The sequence below is a fragment of the Leptonotus elevatus genome, chromosome 20 (assembly GCF_054856555.1).
Source record: "Leptonotus elevatus isolate MCC_2025b chromosome 20, RoL_Lele_1.0, whole genome shotgun sequence".
NCBI classification, from domain to species: domain Eukaryota; kingdom Metazoa; phylum Chordata; class Actinopteri; order Syngnathiformes; family Syngnathidae; genus Leptonotus; species Leptonotus elevatus.
The window spans coordinates 13,258,391-13,271,035 of record NC_141258.1 but is presented as its reverse complement, the minus strand read 5'-3'; the positions used below and the strand labels follow the sequence as shown (position 1 = coordinate 13,271,035).

General features: G+C 37.2%; 1 protein-coding gene across 6 annotated transcripts in view; it reads left to right on the top strand.

Annotated features, from left to right (window-relative positions):
- The window catches only part of dnah9 (dynein, axonemal, heavy chain 9), a 180,119-nt gene that overhangs the window by 161,014 nt on the left and 6,460 nt on the right, over nt 1-12,645 (top strand). For 5 of the 6 annotated variants that reach the window (XM_086064347.1, XM_086064346.1, XM_086064349.1 and 2 more), the window contains 4 exons: nt 2,784-2,975; nt 3,063-3,254; nt 5,896-6,066; nt 7,878-8,060. In XM_086064347.1, the coding sequence (XP_085920473.1) occupies nt 2,784-2,975; nt 3,063-3,254; nt 5,896-6,066; nt 7,878-8,060 (738 nt within the window). Of the gene's footprint in view, nt 1-1,709; nt 1,778-2,783; nt 2,976-3,062; nt 3,255-5,895; nt 6,067-7,877; nt 8,061-12,645 lie in introns of those variants that run through there. The other variant, XM_086064348.1, reaches the window with a different exon arrangement.

Below are 12,645 nucleotides of genomic sequence, written 5' to 3'. Positions count from 1 at the left end.
CCCCATCTCCCCTTCTGCCCCCGGTGTTCCGTCCCTCCACGCGGCGGAGGATGGGGTGGGCGCGGCTGCCCTTTCCGCTCCGCTGTCCGGCCCCTCTTCGGCGCCGGTGCCTGGGTGCAGGGGGTCCCCGGGGGCTGGGGGGCTGCCGGTTGGTCGGGGGGGGGGGCGGCTTTATTGGGGGGGGGGGTGCTGTGGGGGTGGGGGGGTCCAGGGACTTGGGGGCCTGGGGGCGGCTGGGGCTGCCAGCCTCCACCGATTCAATGACCTGAGGAAGAAGCAGATTGTGTCTGAGTTTCGATAGATGCTGGTGTGGTGGATCTGGCATGCATGAAAATCTCCACCAAAGAGGGGAGCCGTCGAACCCTGCCAAGACAGAGCAAGCACAACACCTCAGGGCTCCCCAGGCCGCGGCAGCGCCAAAGGACGACCCCCGGGCCCCACCAGGGCCACCGGCCGGAGAGCAAACCCAGGAGCAGCCCCAACCCCAACGCAGCAGGACGGGGCACTGCAGACCCGCCAGGCACCCCACCGGTCCACAGCCCCCGCTCCCCCCACGACCCCCCCTGCCCCCCATTCACCCCCGCCATCCACCCCAACCCAGCTAGGTAGTCATAGCTAGGTAGCAGCTAGATAGCTAGGTAGCCCAGCAGGACGTGACTATGCTGGGCGCCTTGACCGGAGAGGACGTGACTAAACTGGTCGCCATGACTGGACAGGACGTGACAAGACTGGTCGCCATGACTGGAACGAACGTGACATGACAGGACCTGATTTGCCTTGTTGTTGAGTGGCTATGACTTGGCTGGGGCAATGGCGTGGCCGCGACAAAGACAGCGTGGCCGCGACGAAGACGGCGTGGCCGCGACGAAGACGGCGTGGCCGCGACGAAGACGGCGTGGCTGCAACGAAGACTTGACACACAAACTTCCACACCTAACGTAGACACTGCACCCACATTGACTGGACAAACCCCACAAACTAAATACACCTCTGCTAATTACTTGACAAAACACACCTGGGGAAGACACAAGCGGCTGAGTGCACTGATAGGTTGACACACAGGGGAAGAGAAGACACATATAACGAGACGAGGGGAAAAACAAGAAACACAAAACAAAACACTAAACACACAGAAAAAAATGAACATGAACAGCCAAAATCAAACAAAAACCCACAGAACCGAAACGTGGTTTCTTATTCAAAGAGTCAGACTAAAATTATTATTATTGTGTGATAAAATGGTTTGCATGCGTTTTTGCTGAAACTAATCACTTTCGTTTATCTGCCTAGTTACATGTAGTTCATGTGTGTTGATGTTACTGTCATATCTGTCGACTCAAAGGTATAAAGGCGTATTTCTTGTTTTTCTGACTGCATGTTGTTTTTCTCGCGTACACAGGTCATGAAAAGGGAGGCTTTGCATCTCATTCAGCTGTGTTGAGCAAAGGGAGTATTGTGCAGAATGTTAATTAAAGCTCCAGAAGGAGTGTGTGTGTATGCGGTAAAAGTCAGTATGCACTGTAGTTGTGGGCAAGCATGTGTATCGTAGGAGTCGGCTCCCCAGGGCACTGCTGCAGTGGCCCTCATCGTCACACACTCCGTGGCATACTGCTGGAATCAATAGAATCCAGCATATTTGGTTCCATAGGCTTTTTTGGCATGTCTCTTCCCACCATAGATTACATTGCCATTCATGTTTTTTTTATTAGTCTGTCTGGAATAATGATCCCAGGACACAGATGGAGGCTCAAAGCGCTTGACAAGTTGTGACAATTAAAAGGTGATCCCATTGTCATGCTTTTTGCCATCTACACACACCCCACAAACTGTCAATGGTTTGCACCTGCTGGTGACATGACAAATGAATCTGACCAATGGTCTTTCTTTCACTAAGGAGATTATTGTATTTAACTCATCATGTTGCATATCGTCGCTGCTATGTGGAAAAAAACTTTTTGTCTTTTTTTTACATTTTTGGGATACCAAAAACTGTGAAAAATGTAAAAAAAAAAAAAATACATGTCAGCATTCAATTTGATCCGAAAAAATGTGAAAATGTAAAAAATGAAAACAATTGATATTAAGTGTTTTCATTAGCTGCTGTGTTGTTTGCTGACGAGCAGGCAAATGTTTTTCACCTAATTCCGGATGGACGTGAGAGGATCCATTCCATTTAGATTAAAATTATTTATTTTAATACAGAAATAATTTTGGGGATATTTGCTGATTGATTCTTTGATTTTCCTCAATGTGTACTATTGGTCAATCCGTAGGATAGGTATTGTTAACTAATATAAATTATATATATATATATATATATATAACAATTTTTTTTATTATTACCACTAAATAACAAAAATACATACTGTATAAATGTGAAATTGTAAGTTATCACAATTAATTATGTGAGAATACATTTAGCCTGCTTATTTTGGCGCATGAAAACAAGTATTTCTTTGATTAGATAAAAAAAAAGAAGTCATTTTCATTTCATTTAGGAACATGTTAAATATTGCAATAATGCAGATGTCGCAATATTCAATGCCCTTACCTTATATTGCATGTTTTTTCCAATATTGTGCAACCCTCATACACTGTATAATATGTAAATTTTACATGGACAACATTCAGGCTCATGCAGGATGTGGGTATCTACGTTGGTAAGGTGTACAATTTGATGCTGATTTAAATTGTGATCGTTAGCCCGACTGGAGGTTTGAGGTTTTCATAGTCGGTTTTATTTCAAGTAATTTACAACTTTTTGTCTTTTTTTTATTTTATAGGACACGCTGGAAATGTGCGCACGTGAAAATGAGTTTAAAAGTATTCTCTTTGCACTCTGCTACTTCCATGCTGTGGTAGCAGAGAGGAGAAAGTTTGGTCCTCAAGGATGGAACAGATCATACCCGTTTAACACCGGAGATCTCACAATTTCAGTCAATGTCCTCTTCAACTACCTGGAGGCCAATCCCAAGGTGTGCTCGGTTTTGCATAGAAATATAAGCCACTTGTGATTGTTTGAGAAAGCATGACCAATTAACCGGTCGTTTCCCTGAATCTAGGTGCCCTATGATGATCTCCGCTACCTCTTTGGTGAGATCATGTATGGGGGTCACATCACGGATGACTGGGACCGCCACCTTTGCGCAACCTACCTAGAGGAGTTCATTAAGCCTGAGATGATGGATGGAGATCTGTACCTTGCACCAGGGTTCCCTTTGCCTGGAAACATGGACTACAACAGCTATCACCAGGTTAAGCAAACACTGTGACTTTTATTGAGCTGTTTTATTCCCACTGAAATTGTTAACAGAATTCAACAAGACATAACTGATTATATATATATTTTTTTGGTTCATTGTACTACTAGGTTTTGGGGGTTCTCTCAGGTCTTCACGAGTAGATGTATGGCCAAGAGTATCCTCCAACACACGCTCAATTGTTGAGAATTGCTCCAATTGAATTGTTAATCAGCTCCTTTTGCAAATGAGAGTGCTAAATCAATAGCAATAAAACTCCCAGATGGGTCCCAGGATTCAGCAGATTGTAGTTTTCTAAATATTTCTCAGAAGTTGAGCTACTTTTGTCAATGGAAAGGAACTAGGATACACAAAGTTTAAAGTCACTTACTACTAAGCAAATGAATCATATAAAAAATATATCTACACATGACATAATGATTAAGTGTGCCGTGTGATATTTGCATTCATTTTCATTTAGTGCTGGAGTAACAGATTTGATTATGCCTTTGGATAAACAGAGCATATTAAAGTAACTGCAATGCACTGCAGTGGAGACATTTACCCAGAGAAGCTGTACAAATCAATAGTTTGACATTAATGATGTGTCAGAAGACTTTTTCTTTTTTTTAAATATTGAATGCGTCACGCCTTAAAAGTTGGTTGCCCTATTACATATGTAGGTGAATAAGAAAAGCCCTCTGATATAGTGCAATTCCGGAAAATAAGTAATAACTTTCTCAGTGTCACTCAATTTTTTTTAAATTATCTACTTTATTCAGAAGGGATTTTTTTTTTAAGCTCTTGCTTTGGAATAAGTGCCATTTCCTAATGACTTTTTTTTTTTTGTAACATTTTGAAGTTCTCTAAAATATTACATTAACTTTCAGCTGCATTCTGTCAATTAATTCCTCCACTGTACAAAATGTAAAAAGTTCCCAAAAATGTGTGTGCGTATATATATATATATATATACACACACATAATTAAGAACCAACTTGTAGGGTCTACCTAATATGTAATTAATCTGCAGTCACGCTAGGAGACATCTAATTTCTATCTGTTTTTTTATCCACATATAATTTGAAGATATCCAATTCCATTCACTCCTAGTTACATGTCATTAGTTCCGCCCATTCTTGATGTTTTTCTATTATAAACCATTAGTCATTTTCGTTGTAAATGTCAGGTTCACATCACATACAGTATATATATGGTTTTCAATCAATCAGTTTATTTAAAGTGCAAAATTACCATGGCAGGTGGTCCCAATACACTTTATAATAGAAATCATGCACAATTAAAACACTTCACGATGAAAATTAAAAAGAAAAGAAACACTTACAAATAATGCTAAACACAAAAGGACAATGACAGAACAGTCACAGTCATTGTAGTCAAGCACCAATTTAAATTGGTGAGAAAAATACATAAAATATATGTATAATTTGTTGAAGTATGTTTTGAATTAATAAAAAAAATAAAATAATATAGCCTTATTCATTAGATTCATTTATGCATTTATTATTGTTTTGTTTGCTTTTTTGTGGGGGATTTTTTTTAACTTGAAAACCATAAATACAATATTTAAAAACATATATATAGATAGATAAAATTTTACATTTAACAAATATACAAATATTTACATTTTTTTTAAACTCAGTAGCACTTTGAGATTGTTTAAATAAATACAATGTAATCTTATTATTATTATTATTAGTAGTAGTATTATATAAATACCAAATAGATGGATGGATAGATAGAGTTTTTAATTTTCCATGGTATGTTCTTAATCTACAGTCTAACCAACACACAGTTATTAGGCAAAACCTTTTTTCAGATGACTTCAGAAACAAATTGTGACAGCTGCAAGCTTCATAAAGTTACTGCCTCACCTCAGCCCACCTCACCTTGGATGCTGTATGATGTTATATATCTCTGAGCATAAACCCTAAATGACAGGGTCAAGTCAGAATAGAGCCAGGTCATTGTGTCAACTGTTGCCGCACACAATAAAGCCTCTATAAAAATAGAATTTATTTATGATACACCTGACAGGCCATCCGGCCGCCAAGCAGCCATCTGGAGCTAACGTATAAGCTCTATATTTGAAAGAGACACAGGACAGGAAAGGAGTGACTCAGCAATTTTACTTTGATTTCAGAAATATACAGTCTGTGCAATCAGCAAAAAATACAAAGTTGATCAAGCAATCTGACAACAAAAGTGTTTGTGTGTTAGAGACCTTTATTTCAATAGAATATGATTAAAAAGTGATTACTCAGTGTTTAGAATATTTTGTTTCATGTCGTGGCCAACAAAAAGCATATTGATCTTCATCGTGGACAGCAGATGGAAAAAGCCTTTTTTATCCTTGCCTCATTAGCAACTTGTCAAGTGTTTGAATTTTCAAGCATGTTTTATTTACTAGTATGTTTCTATTTCTTCTTTTGTCAGCAATAGTTAAGAGAAAACACCTGAGTCAAATGAAAAAAAAGTGTATAGTAAATCAGTGTGATTATATTCTGTTTAAGGAAAAAACTTGAGTAGTTTCCTGTTAAATCTGAATAGGAAATAAAAATAATAATAAAGAGATGGGAATTATCTGCGATGTAGTACAATGTGAAGCTCTAATGTGGATTATTTTGTCCTCCAGTATATTGATGACACACTACCTGCTGAGTCGCCCTATCTGTATGGCCTTCATCCCAATGCTGAGATTGGGTTCCTCACTCAAACCTCCGAAAAGCTTTTCCGCACTGTACTGGAAATGCAGCCCAGGGATGGCGGAGTCGGTGAGGGCGGCGGAATGACACGAGAGGAAAAGGTAAATATGATTCGTTATTAGAACTGCTACATTGGAGATGGGTTGATTTGTAAGTTTGTCTCATTAGATTTAAAGGGACAGTAATGTTTAAAATCATCTTTTTGAAGCTTTTAGCCATGTTAAAATGCTAATTCCTCACCGAAAACATCACTGAAGTGGTATTTTCCTCCATTCGCCCCTGTATGAGAAATTCTAGGTCATTCTGCTCTCTAATCACCAGCCCCTCCCAACCCGAGAAAACGAGCGGGTGCTCACTCTATGACGTCATCAGGTGTGGACCCACCCCCGCATTCCCTATGCGGACTAAACACACGCCCGCTTTCTCTGAGACCTCCATGCTCGCAGCATAGTGATAAAAGTAGCCTTTATCAGTAAACGTTCTGTCCAAATGAATTCAAAGAAATCAATTATTCACATTTGCAATGACAATTGGCTGTCTTAAATTCCCAGAAAGGTTGTGGCTGAATAAAAGTAAAATTTCTGCACTGCGCTCACCCTGTAAGCAGAGGGTCTCAGTTTTTTTTCTCCCCCTCCTTTCCTCCTCCACTATGGAGCCATTTTGTTCCAAATGTTAATTAGAATTGAACATCCATCCAATTTCCAATTTATTTGTAATCTCAGCAAATAGTGGGGGTCGTCTGTAGTACTTTTGGAACCTTGACAATGACCACTTGTCCTTTCTGAATGAAGTATATGGGCCATTTTCTTCTCCCCCCCCCCCCCAAAAAATTCTATTGACGCATAAAATATCTCCTTGGCATGACTTGCTTAATCCACCCCTCTGGTGTGCAAGGCTTAAGGCAGTAAAAGTGAAGCATGTAAACACAAGTAATGATTCAGATTTGAAGAGTCAAGCTGTCACCCTGAGCTCATATATAAAGCATGGTTCTTCACAAATGTGAATTTCATGCTTGATTCTGGGATGTTGCACCTGGTCTTAAATGCAGCATGACACCAGGTGACACTTTCCTTAGCTACTGCATTCTGAAGGGAAATAAAATGCAGTAAAACTGCTGTTGGGGCTGAGTTTGCCTATATTTTCTTTTTTATATATATTTTCTGGTCTCTTTTTTGGTTCAGTGCTGCTTTGATGCAAATTTTATTTGCCCTGAATAGCTATAGTGTGTGCAGTATTGTGCACTTTCTCTTCTAATATCATTAAAGGTCTCATATTTATTGAGTTTGAACATTTGTTTTGAATTCCTAATCTTAGCCAGTATTTATTATTCAAACCATGAATATGTTGTTCAGTAACTAATTGTGAATGTTTACTAAAAGAAGTCTAAATTAGACTTAATTGGGTTTTGACGTGTAGCGCTTAGTTCCTGTAATGTTAATGAAGCACTGCCCTCATACTAAACATTTTATTGTAATTCCTGATCCGTTAACCTAAACAAAAAGTTATACTTGTTCCAGCATATGAACACCGACGAGGATCTCGGCTGCCAAATTTGGGATCAGATATTTGAACTGGGAAAATCCATAGATATGACGACTTCATATCCTTTGTTCGTCACCTACCCTAATCCACAAACGGATTACTAATGCCAGTTGTCTTGGAAAAATGTTGACACAGACATTAGCTTGCATTACTTATTCACAATAATATAATATGAGCATTGCTTTTTCTTAATGCTGTCATTGATAGAAAAAAGCTGTCATTGCAAAAAAATGATTTGAATTCATACAATGTTCATTTTTTGTGAATATTACCTGTCTCCCACATTTAAAGCTTGAAGATTATCTAATTGAATTTACAAAATAATTGTGCTTATCAGATAAAGGTCCGCTTGTTGTTTATATATTTTAAGGTGCGTACAGTGCTGGAGGAGATCATTGAGAAACTCCCTGAGGAGTTTAACATGGCCGATCTGCTCAGGAAGTCTGAGGAGAGGACTCCCTACCAGGTGGTGGCGGTGCAAGAGTGCGAGCGTATGAATCTTCTCACCAGAGAAATCAGACGTTCTCTTACTGAGCTCAGCTTGGGTCTCAAGGTGAGATAATTAAAATGCAGGCAGACATTAATTATTGATAGTTAGAATAAATAAGATCATTGCTGGTGAAATACCATCCATTCCAACCCCTGCATTAGCAAACAGTGAGGACTGTTGTTTTGCATTTCATAGATTGAAAATGAATTATTGCCTCCACCAAGGAGATTAGCTTTTCATTCATTCAGACATGCTATGTCATGTTAATTGCAATAAGGAAATATCTTTGACCTATTATATATGCCCCTTCACCGTGTTTCATTAAAACCAGTAATCCCAAGGACAGAAGAATTGAAAACGGTGTGTATAATTAAGGCAAATGCAGTTTTGTTTTGTTTTTAAAGAAAGAAGTGTACTGTCCACCCATGTCAACCACAAAACTCTTAATGATCGTTAACATCTATGATTCCAGCAAAGCCAAGCTTTATATATATATATATATATATATATATATATATATATATATATATATATATATATATATATATATATATATATATATATATATTTAACCAAATTACATTATTATTACTATAGTATTACACTATTAATACTGGGGAACAAATTTTTTTGTTGAGTTAAGTCTGACAGGTTTTTTGAAGTAATTCTTGAGTTGAATCCAAAACAGACACAGTTTTCATCAAGTTTTTTTTATTTTTTATTGATGGATAAGTTTGTCCATGTGCCCATTTTATGAATTATCATGTGGTGCGACCAAAAAGAAATAACCAATTTGGCACTTTTATACTGAAATACATTTAAAGACAAGAGTTTGTATCATCCACATGACAGTCAAGAACCCATAGCAGCAACTCCGGTATGTAACGGTCATATTTGAATATCATGTGGTATGCTCTTAAAAAAAATAATAATTTGCAATCATTGTAGAACGCTTTCCATGATACATTTATGTCCTAAATTACATATGTCCTAAATTGTAGATAATAGTAAATAATAATAATAAATAAACTAGACGAAATTGCATGGGAATGCTGACAGCTGAATGCTAGTAGCTGAATGCTAAGATTTGAATGCATGCGGAATGCTTACAAAGTAAATTGAAAAATAGATAATGTGAAAATGACAAATTATTAATTGTAGTTGAATGAAATAAAAATAAAACTTGAACCGTCTACCGTAGGATTTGAAACATCACCTACTGTTTCTTGGTCAAAAATGAAAAAGTCTGTCCCATTGAAAATGAATGGGGAAAAGTTGATATTTAACATTAAATTGTGCAAAAACTAAGTAATACGGAATCAGACAATATATTCCCAGGAAGGCGTGAATTTTTTAAGCAAGTTGAAATTTGAACGGTTTAAATCGGATGTATTATGTGGAAACTTTTGCACTGCAAAAATGTGCGGAGAATAAAAAGGACCTGAAATAATAATAAAGGTTAGAAACAACATAAATACTGTCAGCATTCCCACAATAATAAAGAATAGTGACTGCACAAACAAGATTCCACATAGCTGTAGATGAATCCTAAAGCTCTTCTCATCACAGTCTTACTACAGCTAATCTGAAGGGTACGATGTGGAGAAAAAACTTGACATGATAGAAACAAACTGACTGCAATTTTGGATCCAGCATGCCAATTGAAGTTTTCAAATTGTTCCCAAGAATCTTATTGATAAGACCTGGCTTAAAAAGTTGTAAAAAGGCACAAGATAATTGGACCCATATGTCAAGTCTGATTGAGACATGTATGAACAACTATATGAAAAGAGAAAAGGAGGGAGAACACTGTAAAACCGTTTGTCAGGAGTTATGAGGATCTCTGAACATTATTAGCGCCAATAAATCGGCTCAGTGATTTAAAAGCCATGGAGTCTATTGTACCAGCAAATGGAGTCATATTTTGCCTTTTATAGTAAAATAAACAGGGACTAGTGGAATGTTAGCTATTGTGTGCTGGCCTGCAGTGTACATTGGCCTATCGAGATTATTTTAACGAAGGTCCATGACTCTGCTCTGACGTAGATAAATATCCTGATGCTTGTCATCCTGGTAAACCATTTTGTGACTGGCACTTTGTGGGTGGCAGCAATACATCAGCTCCAGCATCAATGGGTGAAGGACACTATTGTTGCCACACACATGCTATCTCATTATTTTCTAGTGCATTGTCTCTTTATTTGCCTTTTCTGTTGTGACATGCGTGTGCTGTATGTATGAGTACAAATTGCCTGGCAACATGCTCTAATGTGAAGTATTTTTCATCCCTTCACCCAATACAAACTCCAATATCCTAGAGACAAAATTGCTGTGCAGCACAGTAACCTCCCAAAAATGTATAATGACAAGTGATCAGGTGATCAGTATTATTTAAGGTGGCTGGTGTATTTTTTGGCTGTTCATGCCTTTCTCTCCAATAAGACTTTCACAGAATGGGAAATAAAACTAGTACATCTAAATATGTCAACATACCTTAAAATAGTACAGAAGCTTTCTCTGAATTGTCTTGATTAAGTGTATCCTCAAATTTAATACGGTAAATGCCCATCTGAAAAGGTAGCTAGTGCTAGTTTATGAACCACTGCAATATTTAGCAATTTTTATTTGTTTTTACCAATAATACAATTAGGCTTCTGAATAATACAATCGCCAGCTGGCAAATCCAGGTCCAGAAAGTAAAAAGACTGCCACAAGTTGGGCTTTAGCCCCTGATGTTAGCTAGCTAGCTCTCTAGCAGGTAAACAAGCACCATGGGAGCTAGCTAGGGAGCTAGCTAGCGTCCGGGGTAAAGAAAAACTGGCAGGGTTTTTACTTTCTGGATCTGGATTTGCCACCTCTGCTTACGACTGTCTAAGGGCTAATTTAGAGGAACAAAAATACATGCAATGTGTGACGCATAGAGCAAATCATGTTTATTTAGCACGAGAATAAGTGCAAAGTCAGCCATGGCAATTTTTCTTCGAAAATTGTGTTTTTCAACTGAAACGAAAGTGGTTTCCACTGTATTTCTTAGTACAATACAACAATATAAAAGCTGTTTGTACTATGGACATGAAAACTGAAGAAGTAAAGTTAGTTAAACAAACAAAATGAGAGTAAAAGCAATAAGCCACCATTTTAGATTTAGGTTCTGAAAGTTAAAAACATAATTACCTTTAATTTTATTTTGGCTTTGCCTTATTGTGAAATTGGTAGCATATAATGTAGATTTGTCAAGTTAAATCATAACCTCACTAGCCAGATTGATTATCTGATTATAATTGATTCACTCAAGGGAATTCTTTACATTCTCAATTTGGAACTTTACTCGGCAGATCCGTTCAGGAAAGGAGGGACTTGCTGTACAATATTTCGAGCTGATTGGACGATGCGGCATTTTGTGCGCATTTGTTTTGACCAATCGCGGCAACAAATGAAAATATCGTCTTCGGTCTTGTCTTAGAGAAAGAAACAAAAAAAGCACAAACATCTTTACCAGATAAAAATGCACGAAGCGCCTCTTGCTGTTCAACATTCAACAAGGCTTTAAAGTAACTTTAAAGTGAAAATACTGACTTTAATCTCAGTATTCTCACTTTCTCACTTAAAAGTGAGAATAATAGTAGCGCTAATAAAGAATTCTGAGATTAAAGTCATAATTCTGATTTTCGATTCTGAGATTAAAGTCATAATTCTGATTTTCAATTCTGAGATTAAAGTCATAATTCTGACTTTCGATTCTGAAATTAAAATCATAATTCTGACTTTCGATTCTGAGATTAAAGTCATAATTCTGATTTTCGATTCTGAGATTAAAGTCATAATTCTGATTTTCGATTCTGAGATTAAAGTCATAATTCTGATTTACGATTCTGAGATTAAAGTCATAATTCTGATTTTTGATTCTGAGATTAAAGTCATAATTCTGACTTTCGATTCTGAGATTAAAGTCATAATTCTGATTTTCGATTCTGAGATTAAAGTCATAATTCTGATTTTCGATTCTGAGATTTAAGTCATAATTCTGATTTTCGATTCTGAGATTAAAGTCATAATTCTGATTTTCGATTCTGAGATTAAAGTCATAATTCTGATTTTCGATTCTGAGATTAAAGTCATAATTCTGATTTTCGATTCTGAGATTAAAGTCATAATTCTGACTTTCGATTCTGAGATTAAAGTCATAATTCTGACTTTCGATTCTGAGAATAAAGTCATAATTCTGACTTTCGATTCTGAGAATAAAGTCATAATTCTGACTTTCGATTCTGAGAATAAAGTCATAATTCTGACTTTCGATTCTGAGAATAAAGTCATAATTCTGACTTTCGATTCTGAGAATAAAGTCATAATTCTGACTTTCGATTCTGAGAATAAAGTCATAATTCTGACTTTCGATTCTGAGAATAAAGTCATAATTCTGACTTTCGATTCTGAGAATAAAGTCATAATTCTGACTTTCGATTCTGAGAATAAAGTCATAATTCTGACTTTCGATTCTGAGAATAAAGTCAGAATTCTGACTTTCGATTCTGAGAATAAAGTCATAATTCTGACTTTCGATTCTGAGAATAAAGTCAGAATTCTGACTTTCGATTCTGAGAATAAAGTCAGAATTCTGACTTTCGATTCTGAGATTGAAGTCAGA